The sequence below is a fragment of the Amphibalanus amphitrite genome, unplaced genomic scaffold (genome assembly GCF_019059575.1).
Source record: "Amphibalanus amphitrite isolate SeventyFive unplaced genomic scaffold, NRLGWU_Aamphi_draft 000474F_arrow, whole genome shotgun sequence".
Classification (NCBI taxonomy): domain Eukaryota; kingdom Metazoa; phylum Arthropoda; class Thecostraca; order Balanomorpha; family Balanidae; genus Amphibalanus; species Amphibalanus amphitrite.
Genome location: NW_024881968.1, coordinates 142596 through 161153, shown reverse-complemented (window position 1 = coordinate 161153; position 18558 = coordinate 142596). Strand labels below are relative to the sequence as shown.

The 18558-nt window shown below is 51.5% G+C and overlaps 2 protein-coding genes and 1 non-coding gene across 4 annotated transcripts; 2 read left to right on the top strand and 1 right to left on the bottom strand.

The window, feature by feature from the left end:
- Nucleotides 1–380: 380 nt before the first annotated feature.
- Nucleotides 381–9193, top strand: LOC122392208 (serine protease 56-like). Its single transcript, XM_043386820.1, has 7 exons — nt 381–953; nt 4345–4712; nt 5310–5372; nt 6280–6410; nt 6777–7021; nt 8092–8252; nt 8566–9193. Exons 1-7 carry the CDS (start codon nt 761–763, stop codon nt 8785–8787), a joined length of 1383 nt encoding a protein of 460 aa, XP_043242755.1. The 5' UTR covers nt 381–760; the 3' UTR covers nt 8788–9193.
- Nucleotides 9194–10162: 969 nt separating this feature from the next.
- On the top strand, nt 10163–15659 carry LOC122392185 (DNA-binding protein SMUBP-2-like). 2 transcript variants are annotated; one of them, XM_043386788.1, is made up of 3 exons: nt 10163–10438; nt 12760–12981; nt 13243–15659. In XM_043386788.1, the coding sequence occupies exons 2-3, from the start codon at nt 12790–12792 to the stop codon at nt 15088–15090; spliced, it is 2040 nt and encodes a 679-aa protein (XP_043242723.1). In that variant the 5' UTR covers nt 10163–10438; nt 12760–12789; the 3' UTR covers nt 15091–15659. The 2 variants fall into 2 exon arrangements, with proteins under 2 accessions (XP_043242723.1, XP_043242722.1); XM_043386787.1 differs by lacking the exon at nt 10163–10438 and adding an exon at nt 10656–10767.
- Nucleotides 15660–18486: 2827 nt separating this feature from the next.
- Trnat-cgu lies at nt 18487–18558 on the bottom strand. The gene has a single exon. It is a non-coding gene; the product is annotated as a tRNA-Thr (tRNA).

Genomic DNA, 18558 nt, shown 5'->3' with positions numbered 1-18558 from the left:
GTAAAAAGCATTAAAATTGGTAGGAGTCATGTACGATATCCACACAATGCATGGACAAGAACGCTTATAAAAATTACAAATGGTTATGGAATAAAATAACATTTAAAAACTGTAAACATAGTTGGTAACCTGGCAAGAAATGCTTTTCCGTGTTTCACAGAACAATGGCGATGGGCGTGAAACCACGGTCTGGCTCATTCGAACGGCCGCGAAGAGAAGTATAATTAGAAACCATAAATTGGAACTGACGCCAGATGTGGAGGGCTAAAACGATGGATGGCCGCTTTGCCCCGGGTGGCCGCTTTGCCCCACTCTCCCCTACCTCTGATAAAGTCGTCTGACTCCCGTCTCACCCCTTCTCAGAACGGATATCCGGCGACCGAGGCCGGCCGAGCTCGTGACCGAGCGAGCGCCTCCTCTGCATAAAAAACACCGGCGACAGTGAGGTACCTTGAGCCACCCCTGCCACGAGCAGCTCACCGGGCGCCCAGCGGCTAGGACGACCCTCTTGACAGCGAACAGTCGTGACGATTTATTTCCAAACAGCACCCACCGTGCATCGGAACATGGTGATGCAACTCACAGCGTGCTCGCTGAGCCGGCTCGCGTCGAGGATGAAGGATGGCATCGTGAGTGAGCGCCATGTCACCGGCGGTCGGTCCCCCGGATCCGCCGGCTCGTCATAGCTGGATCCGGAGATGGATCTGGAGGTGGATCCGCCCGGATCCGCTCCAGGAAGCCACTCGCGACCGGTCGTAAAATGGGTGTGTGCATCTGCGAGGCGCCTGTCAGTCTCGACCACAGAGAGGGGGGGGGGGTAGTCGTCAAAGGGGGTGAGACTGCATGGGGGGTGAGACCCGGCACCAATCGTGGCTGGTACGGCGGTCAGTACGCCAGAACGGCGGCAGAACGGCGGCGTCTGCGGAGCCGGGAGCACGTCCCTTCCGAAGCAGGTGAGGAGGCCGTGCGCTATTCGATCTCTGCTGTCCTCTGCTATGTGCCCTCTAACTCTGATCTCAGCTTCTGGGGTAAAATTTCATGTTTCTGTTGATTTAATTATTTATTTATTTATCTATTTATCTATTTATTTATTTTTCTATTTATTCATTATTTCCTGTGGTGAGTATCTTTCCGACGCGCAGGTAGTTGATTTGTCATAAAAGTTTATTTTATCTGGCAAAATATCGAAATTCTAATGTAAGCAGTTTGCTGAAACTGCAACAAAAACACATGTTACTTAGTGCCTACTGCCTACTCATCCTAATTTTTAACGATGTCGTAAGACACCCAAAAACTGCTTTCACATCTATCGAATCTAGCGACTCGCAGTTAAAATATGCTGTTCCATGTCACAGTTTTACTGCTCAAGGTCAAAGCCCTTTTACAAAAAACCTCATAGCGTATCTTCAATGGGTTCAAGACTGAGTTGGCTTTAAACCTTTACCAAGCCTTCAACTCCAAGCTATATCGATGCTGACTGGCTTCCCATTTTCGGTGACTAGCATAACTAATAAACTAGTTGAATAACCGATCAACCAACATAACTAATTAACATGTTAGACGTAGTTTGACACGACCAAAGCTGTTTTAATGCATTAACCCGCGCCCCGCTGGGGGGGGGGCAGAATCTGCCCCCCCTCCCGTTTTTCGCCAATAGCTTCTAAACGCGTTACGCCAGCGACGTCAAACTTTCAGTACCTTATCATACATCAATTTGACACGTTCCCTGAAAATTGGAGCGAAATCCGTCGGAAATTTTTTGAGAAATTGCCGTTTTAGTGACGTCATGTTCGCCATTTTCGCCTAAAAAACGGCAAAATTTCAAACGCCGCTAACTTCCTCATTTTTAAAGGAATCAAGACGTAACAAAAAAGGTTATACGTGATTCTACTTTGTCTATCAAATGGCTATCTCGGTTTTTTTGAAAATTTTGGATTTTGGCCAAAATTTTTCCAAAAAACTGACTTTTTCGGGAAAATATTTATAAAATCCAAAATTTTGAGTTTATCGAAAAAACCGGAATATATGTCAAAGAAGTATTCTATGTGCACCTACATACCAATTTTTAGAAGAATCGGTTCAAAAATGTGGGAGTCATTCAAAATTTTATGACGTCACGACACACCAAAATTTTGAAAAATGATTTTTTGGAAGTTCTAGACCTCGTACGGAAATAAAAATAGCACCATTCGATTCGCCGTGAAAAACTGCATCGGATAGACACCTTTTTAGGCCTTAACAACCAACTTCAAAATTTGACCTCACTTGACCTGACCTTGACCTGACCTCGACCTGAAATTCATCCAGAGGTGGTCCATATCACTTATTGAGTGTGCCTATTGAATTCCATGAGTAAAATGACCCATAAAACATGTGTCGCACATGCCCTTTTCTATATTTTGTTTTTGGTGACCTGACCTGACCTGACCTGACCTTGACCTTGACCTTTGAATGACATTGTGTTCAACGAATATTGTCTTGGTAGTCTAAGAACACGTTTTGGGCAATCAGTCTCAGTCCATTCTTCGGCAACTACGGTGCAAGGCCGATACTGTAGAAACTTGCATTTTGTACCCTTGACCTGACCTTGACCTGACCTCTGACCTACTTAAGCAAAAAAATTTGGGCTCTTAAGATCCGCCTTGTTGAGAGCTTTCGATTGCCGTTTTCCCCGTCTTTCTACGACCATCGGTTCGGAAGTTAGACAGGGGGGGGGGCAGAATCTGCCCCCCCCCCCCCAGCAGGGCGCGTATGGCTGAATAGCCCAGCGGGGCGCGGGTTAATATTGTCTGTTAAATAACGACAAGTAGTGGGTACCCCTTTACAACGCGCAGTGAAAGGGGAGCGGGTTTCGCTTACCCGTCTTCTTTTTCAAATATCTCACGCCGTAGTCATTCTATGAACGCCAAATTTTCAGCACCAGCCTTAAAATGAATTGCACCTCTTTCCGTGATTGCAATAGGTAAAGCGGTCCACAGACTACGTGCGCGGTCCACTGCGCGTGTTAAAATACATTTCTTTATTTTTATAATTAATAAAGTTTCTATAACAGCAGCCGAAAGTTATCGGGGAGAATAAAAATTATCCTTTTTCCAACCAGTTAAAAAAGCACGAGCCGAAAACATCTCGTTTAGTTATGGTCGTATTTTTGGTCGCTTATCTATTTAATGAGATCAAGTGAATTTAACCCTCGCACCGACGGGGGGGGCGGATATCCGCCCCCCCCCCTGAGGTTTTTCGCGAATAGCGGGAAAACCGCGGCGCGTAGCGCCGCGAAATTTGGTATGACTATAACCTCATCAATTTTACACATGGTGTGCAAGTTTCAACCACCTACCTTTTAAGGTCAGGTCACCAGGTCACTTTGAATGACCCAACCTCAAGTCACTTTTTTGCAACTTTGTCACCGTGCCAGAGCTACAGTAGATGTCGGAGGCCTTTGAAAGTCGCAGGATACTATTAGGTCATTAGTAGCTACAATTTGTATATCTCGGAATTTTGATATCGGTGACCTAAGGTCAGGTCAATTTCGCGACCTCCCCATTATAAGTCAATGGGGGAAAAATCAACTCCCTGTTTTTACCACTAAAACGGGTCGGAATGGCCCCATATACCATACATGACTTCATATACGATCAACCTTCACTACCTTGAGGTCTGTTTTGCTGTTGGGCAGCTGTGAGGTCATGTGACGTCATCAAAGGTCACCAAAGGTTTTTGGCCAATAACTCCGTACAGGAACAAGATACAGACGCGTGGATGGTCTCATTGTGTTCAGCTCGTCAAGACGCATCGAATGAGATACATGATGACCTCGAGGTCACGTGACCTGAGGTCAACCTTTGACCTTGACCTTTCGAGGTCAACGTATATATCATTCGATGCGGATTGACGAGAGGATCACGATGCTGCCCTTAGTTTGTTCCTATCTTGACTAATTAGAAAGTTATTCGAGAAAAACTCTCTCCATATCTAGCGCCGCCATTTTGACTTTTTCGACCCCTGTGACGTCATCTTTGACCTGACCTGAAAATGACCTTAGTAAAAATTGTAGATCTTGGCCGTGCGTATCCGATGCCGTTTACCGCTTGTCGCTATCTTGCTTCGTTCTCGAGATCTCAGGGGGGGCGGTCATCCGCCCCCCCCCCCCGTCGGTGCGAAGTTGGCGCAGACCCCCGTCGGTGCGCGGGTTAATTCATTGACATACACAGTGGTTCTCAAAAGGGTGCTCAGCATTCAGTGTGCACTTATCACGAACATTTCACTCTTTTACGTCCTTCTATACGTTATCGCAACGTAACCCAGCATCGTCGACCACTGACTGACCTGCGGTCAACTCCACAGAGATGGCCGCCCTCCTCTGGCTGTTGGTCCTCCTCCGGGTGACCTGCGGCGTACCGACGACTCCCGCCACCCTCACGGCTGAGGACCAGGCCTTTCTGGAGGACTTTTTCTCCTCGGCCGCAGCTCAGGTGGCGGCGGACGCCCCCTCAGAGACCGCCCCCGTCCCGGCCTGTCGGTGTGTGCCCGCCGGCTGCTGCGGTCAGGACGTGACCTTGACCCCGGCCCGGGTGTCGGGCAGCGGTCAGCTGGACGAGAGGTCAGGTCACTCGGCCCCGGCCGCGGGCTGTCGGGGACGGGGTAACGTGTGCTGTCCGCCCGAGGAGGTTGTGGACGGCACCCAATGCCGGCAGGGAGACGGAGACTCAAAGGTGGGTATCTCGGGTCCAGGCTGAGAAGAAAATGGTATGGCTCGAATCTGGCTATGAGGGAAGTTCTGTCCTCCTTTTTATAATGTTTGTATCGTTTGGATCAATATCTTAGTCGCCATATCAGTGAAAAGATTCGAAATGAGTCACCTTAACGAATCACGTCGACGATTATACACCAAACGTGTGTAGGCATAAAAGATACAATGAAGTATGACTAGATAAGTGAAACTTTTTTAAATATAAAGGTGCTGTATTATAGAAAGCCTTCGCAAACGCGCTTCGAATATATCATCTTCAGTGCTAGCTTCCCATAATACAAAAAGAAAAAAAAAGATTTTTTTCTTTTTGTATTATGGGAAGCTAGCACTGAAGATGATATATTCGAAACGCGTTTGCAAAGGCTTTCTATAATACAGTACCTTTATATTTAAAAAAGTTTCACTTATCTAGTCATACATGTCACAATGAACGTTCAACAAATACAATGAAGTACGAAAGATTCCTTAAAATTGCGATCGATTATGAATTTGGTCCATGTCAGGATTGAAATCTATTGACTACTTTTTTACAACATAATGACACGTTTTGCACCTACAGAACGGGACAGCAAAGCTGTCTCAGGAGCCAGGATGCGGCACAAGAACCAGCGTCGCAAGCCATGTAAGTTGGCTCTAGTAAGTCTCGGCATACTGACAGTCGGTAAAAACTATAAAGTGTTAGCGCAATTTCATGATGGCTCAACTTTGATACGCTCAACAGCATTTAACTGTTGAATGGTCTTCATGCTACGAGGCCATAGATATGCCAGATAACTTATGCTTTGGCGTGATCTTATAGCTATTGCTATCACCAGGACGCATCTTAATCTTTTGGCCACTGATGCGCATTTATGATAACATAACCGTGATAAACGCCCACCCCACACTCATCAGACGTTTTGATTTTCTTAGGACCTACCTTCAGTTGAATTTAGATCTCATGTTAGATTTACCTGACATTCAGTTACGCTTTAAATCTTACGTTCGTGCTTCTAATTCCAATCGCATGCCGATCCCCTGGCACGCCATTCGTCAGGCGATGCGTGCTCATGTCCAGGGATTAGGCTAGCGGTGCTCTGTGATGTTCTAGTTTGATCACTGTTGACAAGTTGTTGTCAGCTCAAGTTGTAGTGTCCTGACAAGTTGTAATGAGCATTTTTGGCTTAGAGGCGAAATGCACCGACGTGATGTATCAGTGAAGCGTTCTCCGTGGCTTTACTGATAACGGCGTATGTGGTTGTGGTATGTTACAGGGAATAATCATGTGCCCCATCCTGTTTGCTCCCTGTCAGAAGCACAGACATAACGCTGTGTAAAGATGACAGGCAGCGACAGCTTGCTTCAGATAGCTGCTCGACAGTCTGCTGTCAGAGGCGCAGTGTCCTCCATTCATTTTTTCTAATGAATCACTATCTGCCGAAAGCCTATGTGGGCTACAGAAGATGTCACAACTCTGGTCTCGATTGCTCGCACAAAGTTTCTGCGGCTGATCACCGTGTGTATTTCTGACAATCTGCGGTGTGTTTCAGGGCGACGAGGTGACGCCCGGCCAGTTTCCGTGGCTGGTGACCGTCTGGGAGCAGGGAGGGACCCATCTGCGCGGGGCCGGGGTCCTCATCCACTCCAAGATCGTCGTCACTGCCGCGCACATCGTCGAAGAGTAAGACATGATGAATTGACGAGAAAGCTTGCTTTTCGAATCCGATAATATCTTTTTTCGTATTTGGGAAGGGAAGCCTGCGCACATTTCTAGGCTCTTTTGACATCTATTGTCGTTAATAGTGGCTCACTTACATTCGCTTAAACGTTTTGACGTTCACGGTTCATACATGTAGCTCAAAAGTATCTGATGATAGTCAGGCCAAATATACTTACTCAGTACCTAATTGTCCTGACGTTCGATTTTTGTCGGTGACAGAGTAAAGCAGGTTTGATCTAAATATGATACCACAATTACCTTTATTATTGTTTCGGCTTTGATGCTCGTAAGAGAAAATAGATATAAACTCTGACAATTCCCCCACAGCGAGCCGGTCGAGTCTCTCGTGGTCCGCCTGCCTTCGGGCGCCGGTGGCGACCTCACTGTGGCCGAGTCCGTACTGCACATCGACTGGGGTGGCAGGGCGCGCTACCACGACCTGGCGGTGCTGCGACTCTCTGAGGCCGTCCCAATCGGTCCATCTGTGACCCCCGCCTGCCTGGGGCCGGCCACACTGGACCCCGGCGAACCTTCCCAACTCACCGGCTGTCAGACCGTACAGATTATCGACGGTAAGGCGCGCGGCGGATTAGATCCGCCGGATTAGGGCGCCTTCTGCGTGTTTTCGTGTTGTGGTTGCGGAGGGTACGGCTGAATGGTGTGGCGTGACCGACTGAAGCCGAAGTGGGCCTGTTTTCTACGAGAGAACGGCTGTAAGGCTAGTTCGGCGTCTCTGTCGGAACGTTTGATGTGCATCATTTTTAGCTTTCCGACAACTTGATGCGAAACAGAAGCATACAGTCGTTTCTTCCGAAATTGATTTTTCCTCTGGCTCCTGGTATTGATATAACTGTACCATATCCGTCAATCGACAGCATAACTTTCGTGCCCTTCCATTTTCGCTCATTCGCGAATTGTTGGGGAATCGCGGATCACTGAGTGGACTCCACATTCCCAAAAACTACACCAATGCACAGTCCCACTCCCCGTGTTACACAGCACGTGCCACGAGCCAAGTAACGGCATCATAGCTCTTTCCCGTGCTGGTTCCTGATATATGATCGAACTATAGCTATAACGACTCAGTCGAACTTCAAGCTGTCGTAGGTAGGTACTCGTGATATTTTCTTGTCTTCTTTATCTTGACACCTAGCCTCTCCTTTTCCTCTCTCTCGCTTTCTCTCTCTCTCTCTCTCTCTCTCTCTCTCTCTCTCTCTCTCTCTCTCTCTCTCTCTCTCTCTCTCTCTCTCTCTCTCTCTCTCTCCCTCTCTGGCATGACCCCTGACGCCCTCTGTCCACAGAGGAGCGGGTCAGCTCAGTCCGCGCTACCCCTCTCCGTCTATGGTGACCCCTCTGTCCATTGGTGACCCCTAGCGCCCTCTCTGTTCCCAGAGGAGCGAGCAAGCTCAGTCCGCACCACCCCTCAGTCTATGGAGACCCTCTCTGTCTAATGGTGGCCATTGGCGCCATTTGGCGCCCCCCTCTGTCCATTGGTGACCCCACGCGCCCTCTCTGTTCCCAGAGGAGCGAGCGAGATCAGTCCGCACCACTGCTCTGTCAATGGAGACCCTCTCTGTCTAATGGGGGTCATTGGCGCCCCCCTCTGTCCATTGGTGACCCCTGGCGCCCTCTCTGTTCCCAGAGGAGCGAGCGAGCTCAGTCCGAGCCACCTCGGTCCACCTCCTGACGCGAGATCAGTGCGAGGAGGGTCTAAAGGCCACCGGTAAACTGCCAGAGACGTTCGGACTCCACTACTCGTTCATCTGCGCCGCTACTGAACCGGGCTCCGAGTCGGCCTGCCGGGTCAGTGCCCAGTGGGGACTGTGGGGCGACACTGTGGATTGTGGAGACTGTGGATTAACGACTGTAAAGACTAGGGAGTGCGGAGTAAGGGTAGTAGACTATAGGACTGTGAGTACTGTGTGCTGTGGACTGTTGGCTGTTGGTTGTTGGCTAGAACTTGGAATTTAGACGACGACGACTATTTATCTTTCATCACCATGTCTCTCTGTTATTAACATTGCCCCCTCTCTTCCCGCCCTTCCAGATCGACTCTGGTGCCCCTCTGACCTGCGCTGACCCTCCCTCCCCCGTTGACCTCCCCTCTCCCCTCCAGACCGACTCCGGGGCCCCTCTGACCTGCGATGACCCGGCGCGACCCGGCCGGACCGTGCTGGTCGGCCTGCTCTCCTGGAACGCCGCGTGTCGCGGCCTGCTCGGCTGGCCGGACGTGTATACCAGGATGGCAGACGTAGACACGTTCTGTTGGCTGGAGAGGACCGTCACCAGGATGGTGGAGCAGTCGACACCCTTCTTCGGAGAGCCTCTCTGTATGTGAGCGGCAGTGGACGGAGAGAGAGTGGGGGAGAGGGAGAGAGTGGGGGAGAGGGAGAGAGTGGGAGAGAGAGAGAGGGAGAGAGTGGGGGAGAGGGAGAGAGTGGGGGAGAGGGAGAGAGAGAGAGAGGGAGAGAGTGGGAGAGAGGGAAGGGAGAGGGGAGAAGGATCCGAGAGACAGCGTGGTCACTAGAGAATCGGTCAGGGCAGAGAGAAGCGAAGAAATAATATAGACCTGCTGGAGGAAATGGCGGTTTGCAATGTTTTTTATTGTTTTTTTTTTTTTCGCTGGGCAGAGATGTTTTGTCGAGATAGTGACTGAAATGGTTCTATGCCCGTGGGTATTTTATTACGAGTGTATAATAGGTCATGGTGGTCCGCGTCAATGGATATACGGCTCATTCCACGGATGCAAAAGCGTTTTGATGTTTGAATGACTTATTATTTATCAGCAAGTCAATCGACGAACAATATTTGCGTTGCTGCTGAAATATACCTGATATTGTAATAAGGCAATTAGTTGCGATTTGCGACTCATGTGATTAGGAGCCGTATTGGACACAGGTATAATTTTGCAGCTACGAGAGATGATGTTTTAACTATGCTTCAATGTCTACCTTTATAGTTTTTTTTCTTTAGCTATCGGTGAAACAACGAACAGTTTGAAAACAAAGCCATAGGATTACCATTACCTACCATGGATTACATAGTATTGAAGGATTATGGTTTTTCAGTCAACTAAACGGGACGTTTCGTTTGGCTATATTGCATCCTTTGGCATGTCAAACGTAAATATTTCTGGCATGAACTCTTGCAGAGAAAACTGCAAAATACATTTCTAAAAAATATTGAATTTCAATTTTCTTTAAAACTTGCATCCTATAGTTTTATGGCGTTTGAGAGACGTTGAAGCTATGAGATAAAATGAGGCTGGGCGGTATATTGAATTAAAGGGGATATATGTATGTACGTTGTAATTTGTATGTATGCTGGAGGAGTTGGTAGCATTGCCCAGGTGAGACGGTACTCTGAAGCACATCATTGATCACTCTACCTATCCCCTTTTTGTTTGTTTTAGTTCCTTGTTTCCAACAGATTCCTTATTTATGTAGGTTTCAGTTCGCATTACTTACCAGACTTTCCCACATCGAGACGCTTTGTATATCTCCATCCCGTGATGAATTTGACGTATCAGAAAGTCTCTCACACAAACACACAATTTCCCGGCCTGGCCCTCCCGCCCTACCGTGCCGGGCGCTCATAACCCAGTCAGTGGAGGTCAGTTTGGGGAACGGGCCCCGTCAGCCGCCCGGGGAACCCCGCCGGAACTGCCGGTCCCGGCGGACCCGCCGCCCCGCGCGCTGAGGCTGCACCATTCCGTGGGTATACCGCCGTCAGTTGTCAGACCTGAGACCACGGAACAGGGCCGCGCCGGGCACACAGCGGCACGGGCGGCGCCGGGCATACAACAAGGCCGCGGTGGCACCAGGGGACGACGGACGGCATAGGACACAGACAGCCTCAGGCCTGGCAGTCGTAGCGGAATCCAGACTCAGAAGGGCGACTCTCAGCGAACCTGGACTGTTGAAGCGTCTCTCAGCAGCGTCTATACGGAGCGTCTCTTCACGGCCTCAGCGATCTCCTCTGGTCTATAGGTGGGTCTGGGGCGGGCTGTGGGTGTAGGGTCTGACCTGTCGGGTCGCCTTAGAAGGCCGTAAGAGGTCTCAGGGTGCCTCAGAGTGTCTCAGAGTGTCTCAGAGTGTCTCAGGAGACCTCGGAAATCCGCTGCGAGCTGAGAGAGCCCGCGGCGCCGGGACTGAGTCCGCCGCTGGGGCGCGGCGATACGGTTCGGTGGGGATCACGGACCAGTTTTGTGCCCACATGGTGCACCGCTGGTGAGCGCCGGCCGAGGCCGCAGCTGTGGCCGCCGGGCGGGGAGGCAGGGAGTAGCGGAGACGGCAGAGTGCGACACTGGGACACCACGGTTAGTACAGCGTGTGTGTAATTTTGTCAGTTTGCCGCATTTTTGTGGGGAAAATATGTGTTATCTTTTGGAATTGCTCACCAGTTAATTTTTGAAGCCTGAAATGCATTCGAGTGTGACTGGTGATGAGGATAATATCCAGATCCAGATAACATCGTAACCTTCTGTATCCAATTATTAGATATATATGGTTACCATGTTATTTGCTAGCACGAATCCCTCTTATGTGGTGCAGAATCTTGCCAATTTCGCTTCCATTTTCACTAGGATACGGAAAATATGAGTGCCCACTATCTGAGCGTTGTAATCAACATCAAAATTAATTGTTCACCCTAGCAATAGCCCATTGCGACGAACTCTAGTAAGTACAAGATAAATGTTAGGTGATTGCGTTGTCGCCGCCGGGGAAGTCACTGACGGGCACTTTTGACATCTATTTTACGTGATCACAAGCGCTAAGACAGCTCTCTCTGTAAAACCACCGACCATTACCACTAATAACGACATCTACTAGCGAAAATAATTCTTCGCTTGTAACGTATCGTTAAAAAAGAAAAACAGAAAATGCTACGGATGGATAATTCAGTCAGCAACTCACGGCTACAGAGCCAATGCTATACCGCTGTCGGCAGTGTAGCCTATGAGTCACGACCGGCGAGTCAGCTGTTTTCACGAACACGTGATAACCGTGACGGTCACTCTCGGTACGCTCTCGTGACGGCGCTCACAGCGAGCGAGACATGCACCGCTCATCAGCCGTCAAGCCTTCCTCAGCCCGTGAGGTCCTCAGATAATGATCAAAGCTGCCCCGGGGGAGGGGATGGCATTCCGCACTTCACCGGCTGGAGAAGTAGAACACCAAATAACCAGCCACACTCACAGAGACACGTTACCTCGGCCTGTTTCCTGCTGACACAGCCGCCCTGTAACAAACGCCTGTGGGAACACCGGTGACGTATTCCTACTATGACGCACCGCGCCATGCAGATGCAATGTGCTGCGGCCAAGGTCGACTCTGCAACAAACAGCTGCTGACGACAGCTCAGCACGGTATAGGGTGATGAGGCGGTCCCCGCAGCCGCGCTAAAGGGTGGAGCTCATTTTCGGCTACGCTCTGTGTGCTAGAAGTTCAGATTTTATCCGAATTTCTATGATTCCCTTATTTTCCTAGTTCAGTCAATCCGGTTCTTGAAGTTATCCAGCCAGCAAATTTGGTCTAATAAAAAAGCTGTTGAGGGTAGGCGCCGACTTTGGAGACTTAACCTAGTGTTTGTGCATCCTGATAGGTATCGTTTTTGAGAGAGGTAAAGATTTCACTACATCCTTTCAGGAGCAGCATTGTGTCGTGCTTCCTGAATTCGACAGTAGTGCTCCACGATAAATATTTAATGAAGCGACTAGCGAGGGTCTCGAAATCCTTTCGTCAATCTCCTAAATAACCGCACCCCTGACCGGTATCCCGGACTTGAAGCAAAGTGGTTCGTATAATCAGGCGGCCACGTTACGGAACAGATAAGCTATCGCGGTGGGGACTTTGAACGTTGCATTGCGCACAACATGCTGACAGGCCGTATCAAGCTGCTCAGTATCTATTAATTGATAGTGATCTATGAAAGCGTTCAGGACCGTCTCGCGAATACCCAATGTTATCAAAGATGCAGACACAGTTACCAAAATGACATGGCTAGGCACACCAGTCTACTGCTTCGTAATCGAAATTAAAGAGAGCTGCGCTTATGCCTTGCAAACAACTACTGGGAATAATACTCAGTCCATGAGCAGTCACACGTTTTCAGTCATGTATAAACATATAGGTGGAGCGCTGAGCCCTCACACCCGAATATAATATTTACATTTAATCTGCGAAGACCTTGAAGGTGCGATTATATTACCTTGAATGTCAAAGGATATAAGAGAAATTTAGCGTGTACTTATGTAGGGTTCAAGCCCCATTATTGATAAGCGCCTTTTTTGCGTTCCGTTTGTCTGCAGGAGCTCTGACGGTGCCAGCTCTCGTGTAATATGAGGGAGTCGCGATCAGAGACCCGGGGCGGTGGCAGCCGGGCCAGAGCCAAGAGTAGGAACAGGAAAGAGGCGGACACCACCGCCGACGTCGCCGCGACGGGGACGGTCTCCAAGGCGGGCGTCGCCTCCCAGCCGGATGTCGTGCCGCCAGATCCTCCCTCGCAGCCGGCACCTGGTCCTCCCTCTGAGGTGAGTGTCCCTCTGGCAATGTGTAGACCAGTTCAGCAATAATGATCGGCTTATTGTTGGCGTGCAGTTACACTGCAGAAAGACTGGTAGAGAACGGGGAGGGAGTTCTGGCGTAAAACCTAGAGGGATTTTGGACACAGGCGGAGGTGGAAAGAAGGTCCATCACAGAAAATGAAGAGAGTTGCGAAAGAGAACAAGTAAGACGTTTTAGCAGGGAACAGGAAGACAGACCACTGATGGTCCCCTCGTTTTCGGTTTCAGCCGCCGCCGCCCAAGCCGCTGAGCTGCAAGGAGCTGGTGAAGCTGCACCTCCATCTGCTGGAGAAGGAGCACAGGACGGAGGTGTGGGACCGCCGGCGCCTGTACGGCCGCGACCAGCTGCCGGGGCTGCTGGTGGCTCAGCAGCGCAGGACGCGGCACCGCTTCCACGAGCTGCTGCTGCGACCCGCCGCCGGTCGGGACGCGATGTTCCCCAGAAACTGCATCTCCAGCCGGGACAGTGTCAGGGTGCGGGTGGGCGAGCGGTGGCCCACGGCTGTCGTCCGGCACAAGACGGAATTCGAGCTCACTCTGGTGATGGACAAGAACAAGAGTAAACACGTCCCCCTGCACACGTTCGTGGACGTGCATAAGATGCACGACGACAGCACCCACGAGAGGATGTGCGCCGCCCTGAAGGCCCTCCCGTCGCTGAAGTCCGGTCCAGTGGGACGTCTCCGGGCCACCCTGTTCGCCGAGGACGCCTGTCCGCTGGAGCCGCCGGCGGCGCAGCTGCCGCCGCAGCTCCTCGACGAAAGCGGCCAGCTGCGGCTCTTCAACACCCTGCTGGACCCGTCGCAGCGCGCGGCAGTGGAGTTCACCCTGCGCCAGCAGCGGCTGGCGATCATCCACGGACCGGCCGGTACCGGGAAGACCACCACTGCGGTGGAGGCGATTCTGCAGCACGTGGAGCGAGGTCAGCGGGTGCTGGTGTGCGCGCCGTCCAACACTGCCGTGGACAACCTGCTAGAAAAACTGTGGGAGGCCGAGCTGGGAAGCATGGTCCGGCTGGGACATCCAGCGAGGATCCAGGAGAACCTGCTGGACTTTTGGATTGACCAATGCGCCGCCTACCTTCTCGATGACTGGGAGAAGAGATTGGGCGAGGACTGGAACGACATGCCCAACGAAAAGCAGCTGAAGAGAAAGGTCATCGAAGACGCGGAGGTGGTGCTGTGCACTCTGGCAACGGCCAGCGAGCAGGGGCCGCTGAAGATCACCAAACAGGGTGGTGAGTTCGACCTGCTGGTGATCGACGAAGCCACGCAGGCGCTGGAGGCCGCCTGCTGGCTCGCCATACCGCGCGCCAAGAAAGTGCTCATGTTCGGGGATCCGGAGCAGCTGTCTCCGATGCTGCGGAACAAGTCGGCCGAGAAGGGCGGCCTGTCCGTGTCGCTGATGGAGCGCCAGCTGCAGCTGCACGGCGACGCGCTGGTGTGTAAGCTCGGCGTCCAGTACCGGATGAACGAGCACATCCAGGAGTGGTCGTCGGACCGCTACTACGGCGGCTTGCTCTCGGCGGCGCCGCACGTGCTGCGCCACCGGCTCTCCCAGCTGCCTGGGGTCCGGGACACGGCCGAGACCGGCCCGACGCTACTGCTGATCGACACGGCCGGCTGTCGCCTCGCCGAGTCCACCCCCGACCAGACCCGCTCTAGACAGAACCTCGGCGAGGCGGCGCTCGTGGCGGCACATGCGGCCGCGCTGGCGGCCGACGGCCTCCTCCAGCAGCACATGGGAGTCATCACCCCGTACGCGGCTCAGACGGCGGCCGTGCGCGCGGCGCTGCGGCGTCACAAGCTCCCCGACGTCGAGGTCAACACCGTGGACGGCTTCCAGGGCCGCGAGAAGGAGGCCATCCTACTGTCCCTGGTCCGCTCCAACCCGAACCGAGACGTGGGCTTCCTCGGCGACAAGCGACGGATTAACGTGGCGGTGACGCGCGCGCGTCGGCAGCTGTGCGTCGTCTGCGACACGGAGACGGTCTCCTCGGACGAGGTACTCGCCTCGCTGGTCACGCACCTGCGGCGAAACGGCGAGGTGCGATCGGCGCGCAAATGTCGCCTGTGAGGGACCGGACATCTCACTGCAGAGCGTAACGCCACCTGGGAGTCACGATCCACAAGCTCTGAATGAGGACGCGGCACCTGCGAATCACAAGTCGCCACCTATAAATTGCGAGGCAGTGCTCTACACATGGAAAATTGCCACCTATTAGAGACCTGGCTTGGACAAACCCAGAGACAAAGTGTCAGGGAGTTAGCATCAGAAGAGTGTCGGTGCAAAGGCCCGAGGTTGGCAGGGGGAGGGGGGGGGGGTCAGGGGACCAGGCCCGGTGAGCTGCGTCAGTGATGTTTGCGGCACCGAGGCTTGGCGTCGTTGGGAGTTTTTAGGCGGATGCCAGTGATCTGGCTGTGAGGGCATTCAGCTGTGATGTCGGATGTGATAAGCGCCGGGATGCACAGAACAGAACTGATATACTATATTTTGATGTGTGAAATGTTTAAAGGGGTTGCATTTTAGCCTAGAATAGCTTCAATAAATTAGACGACTATCCTTTACTGTGTGCTATCAATAACGTCTTTTAACGATTACCGGCACTATCACATGAATGAATAATAAATATCAATAGGAATGAACGGTCGTTGAGCAGAATCATGGTGTACATACCTAATGCCTATCTCAGAATGTCTTGAACGAGACATATTTCGAATGTCAAATCTAATTTCACAGCCATCGCAGTTCCATAACCGTCACAGTTGCTGCAGTTGTCATACACGTAGTAACGCGACACAGCGACTACAGGGATTGCCAAACCCTCACCTCCCCACCAGTTTTAGATCGTCTCTGCGTACCCACCCCTCAAGTTCCCCGTAGTCCTAGTTAATCCTCCTGCCCGGTCCTTTCTGTCCACACGACCCTCTCTGATGGCCGACTGCCGCTACTCTCAGTATCTCTACCACCAAACAACACTGGGATCTCGTCCCACCGTCTCCCACCACGCCCACGGAATGTCTACAATGAACGGAGTGCGTAGAGACAAACGCTCCGGTTGTGACGCCTCGGCTACCTGTGTGGCATGCCTGATTTACATGACTGATAGGTCTGCTCCTCTCATTGATCAGAAGGTGTATTACATGTCGCCCCAGAGACGCAAGACCAGGGAGATGACTCGGGCGCATTGATGACATTTCGACCGACCTCCCAGAGTTTCGGGTTGATTAAGATGTGAGATTAGATGAAGCGCCTTTGTCATCGGTCTAAGAGACAGGGAAGAGATAAGAAGTGAGGCAGGGGAGGGCATCCTCTCCAACGCTGGTCACCGTCTCGTCCAATGACCGTTCTACCTCATCACCTGACTCCTCCCACTCCTCCTCCCCTACCATCGAGCCCTCCTCAGACCGGACCTCTGAGCCCTGCCGGACTCTGCCTTCCGACGGTCAGCGCCAGTCCGCGGCCTCCCGTCACCGTGTCAGCCGCCCTCCGCCCGCCGGTCCGTCTGCTGACGCCACTGCTGGCCGTCCTGCTGCTGAACATGCCGTCACACCAGCTGTCTGTGAAGTACGTCAGCCCGCCGCAGCCAGGAGAGTTCGAAGAGGTTGCGGTGTATCAGGAGCACGATGAGCTGTTTGGAGAAGAGGTATGTTTCACGCTCATTTGTTTCGTCCGCTGGTTGTCCCTTCTTTCATTCATTCGTTAGTTATGCTTGTTCACTCGTGAATGATTCATATTCTAAATATTTGAATACGTGCGAACAAAATGCCAAAGCAAACGTTAATCATGAAATGTATCAATGCTGAATCCCGTAGTGCCGGATCCTTTTAGCAGATTCTCTTGACATTCTGTTTGTCTTTGTCAGGACTACATCAAGGACTACATCAGGCTGGATCATAACACCACCACACCGGCAGCCGTCGACGTCAGGACCCCTTCCAGCGCCGATACCGCCAGCCGCCAGGATAGGGACGAACGCTTCATCATCTCCTGGATGAAGAAGAAGAAGAAGAAGAGGAAGCCTTCTCCGCGGAGGTGCAGCTCCCGCATCCTCCACGAGATGATCTCGCTGGAGGGTAGGATTAGCCGGCTCACCAGCGACCAGAGCACGCTGCTGCTACGGCTCAGAACAGAGCGAGCCTCGTGGCCGGAGGTGCTTCAGCCGCTGGAGAACATCGACAAGTCCCAGAGCTCTGCCCAGGAGCTGCGGACCGCGGCAGACGCGGGCTGCGAGACGGAGATCTACCTCAGCGGCCAGGCGGCAATGAAGGAGCGGCTCAAAGAGGTGGAGAGGGAGGTGGCGGAGGATTTCGCGGAGCTCCCCGCCGGGCAGGAGGCGTTCTTGGAGGACATGACTGCGGCTGAAGGCGTCCTGCTTTCGGAGATCGATAGCAAGCGCAATCAAACAGTCAGTGGCCTGGTGACTCTGATGGAAGAGGCGGCGGCCGATGTGAAGATTCAGTTCGGTCTATGGCTCTCCCTGGCCATTGACTTCGACGTTGAGTTATCTGTTCTGGCAGATAAACTAAATGGAACGTTTTCACAAGTGGCTGAAATTGAGAACCAGTTGGGGGAAGTTGAGACAGAGACTGTGAATAAGCTTGACGAGATGAAGGCGGCGTGTTCTGAGAAGTTCGCCGAAGTAACTGACGCGATCAATGAGTGTTTCACATCACTGTCCACGTGGCACCAACGGCCGCTGTCTCATGATGGTTGTAAGAACTGAAAACCGGAAAGTATAAGTCGTTTGCCGTTCGATTCTTTCTTGACTTGATAACTCGCAATGGTGAGTGACGGTCTGCTGAAGCCACGCGCCGTTTTGTTGGTACCCTTCCTGACACATTGGCAAGCTGCTCGTTAGTAGTTCTCTTCAGTCTGTCAGTAAAATGTAAATAAACGAGGATGGAAGTGTGGATGGATGCATTATGTAAATATAAACCATTTGGACCCGACGTGATTTGAAAATAGGTACAACCTTCTGATCTGGAATCAGACGCGCTACGTTGTGCCACGGAGTCGATAAGGTAGGGCGGGTAATGATACTTGCATCAACAAAAACCGAACGACAGGCAAGGAACGCTATATGTAAGTAGATTTATGGTTTAGTAAGTTTAGTGGGATATGATTTAGCAGGAACACTAACTAAACCATAATTACGATGAAAATTTCAGATACAGTGACTCAATCGGTATTTAGCAAACCTTCCGCTTTCATTAGTTTATATCCATTCGCAGGCCATGTGCACTGTGCACTGCAATATGCACTTTGGTTAGAGTTTTAGGCATACCTACCATGCTTTGCTCTGTGCAGCGTGCATCAACGAAAATCATAATCGAATTGTTTCATGACATTAAATTGAGCGAAGTTATTCGCAGCTTTGCGCTATTTTAAACGTTTCTCGTGCCTCGCGTTTGCCGAAATAAATGATTAAGCAACAGAACACCTAAGAGACAAAAAGATCGGGCAACGACCTGCCGCCTGTGAGAATCGAACTCACGACCCCCTGTTTACGAGACAGGTGCTCTGCCCCTGAGCTAAGGCGGC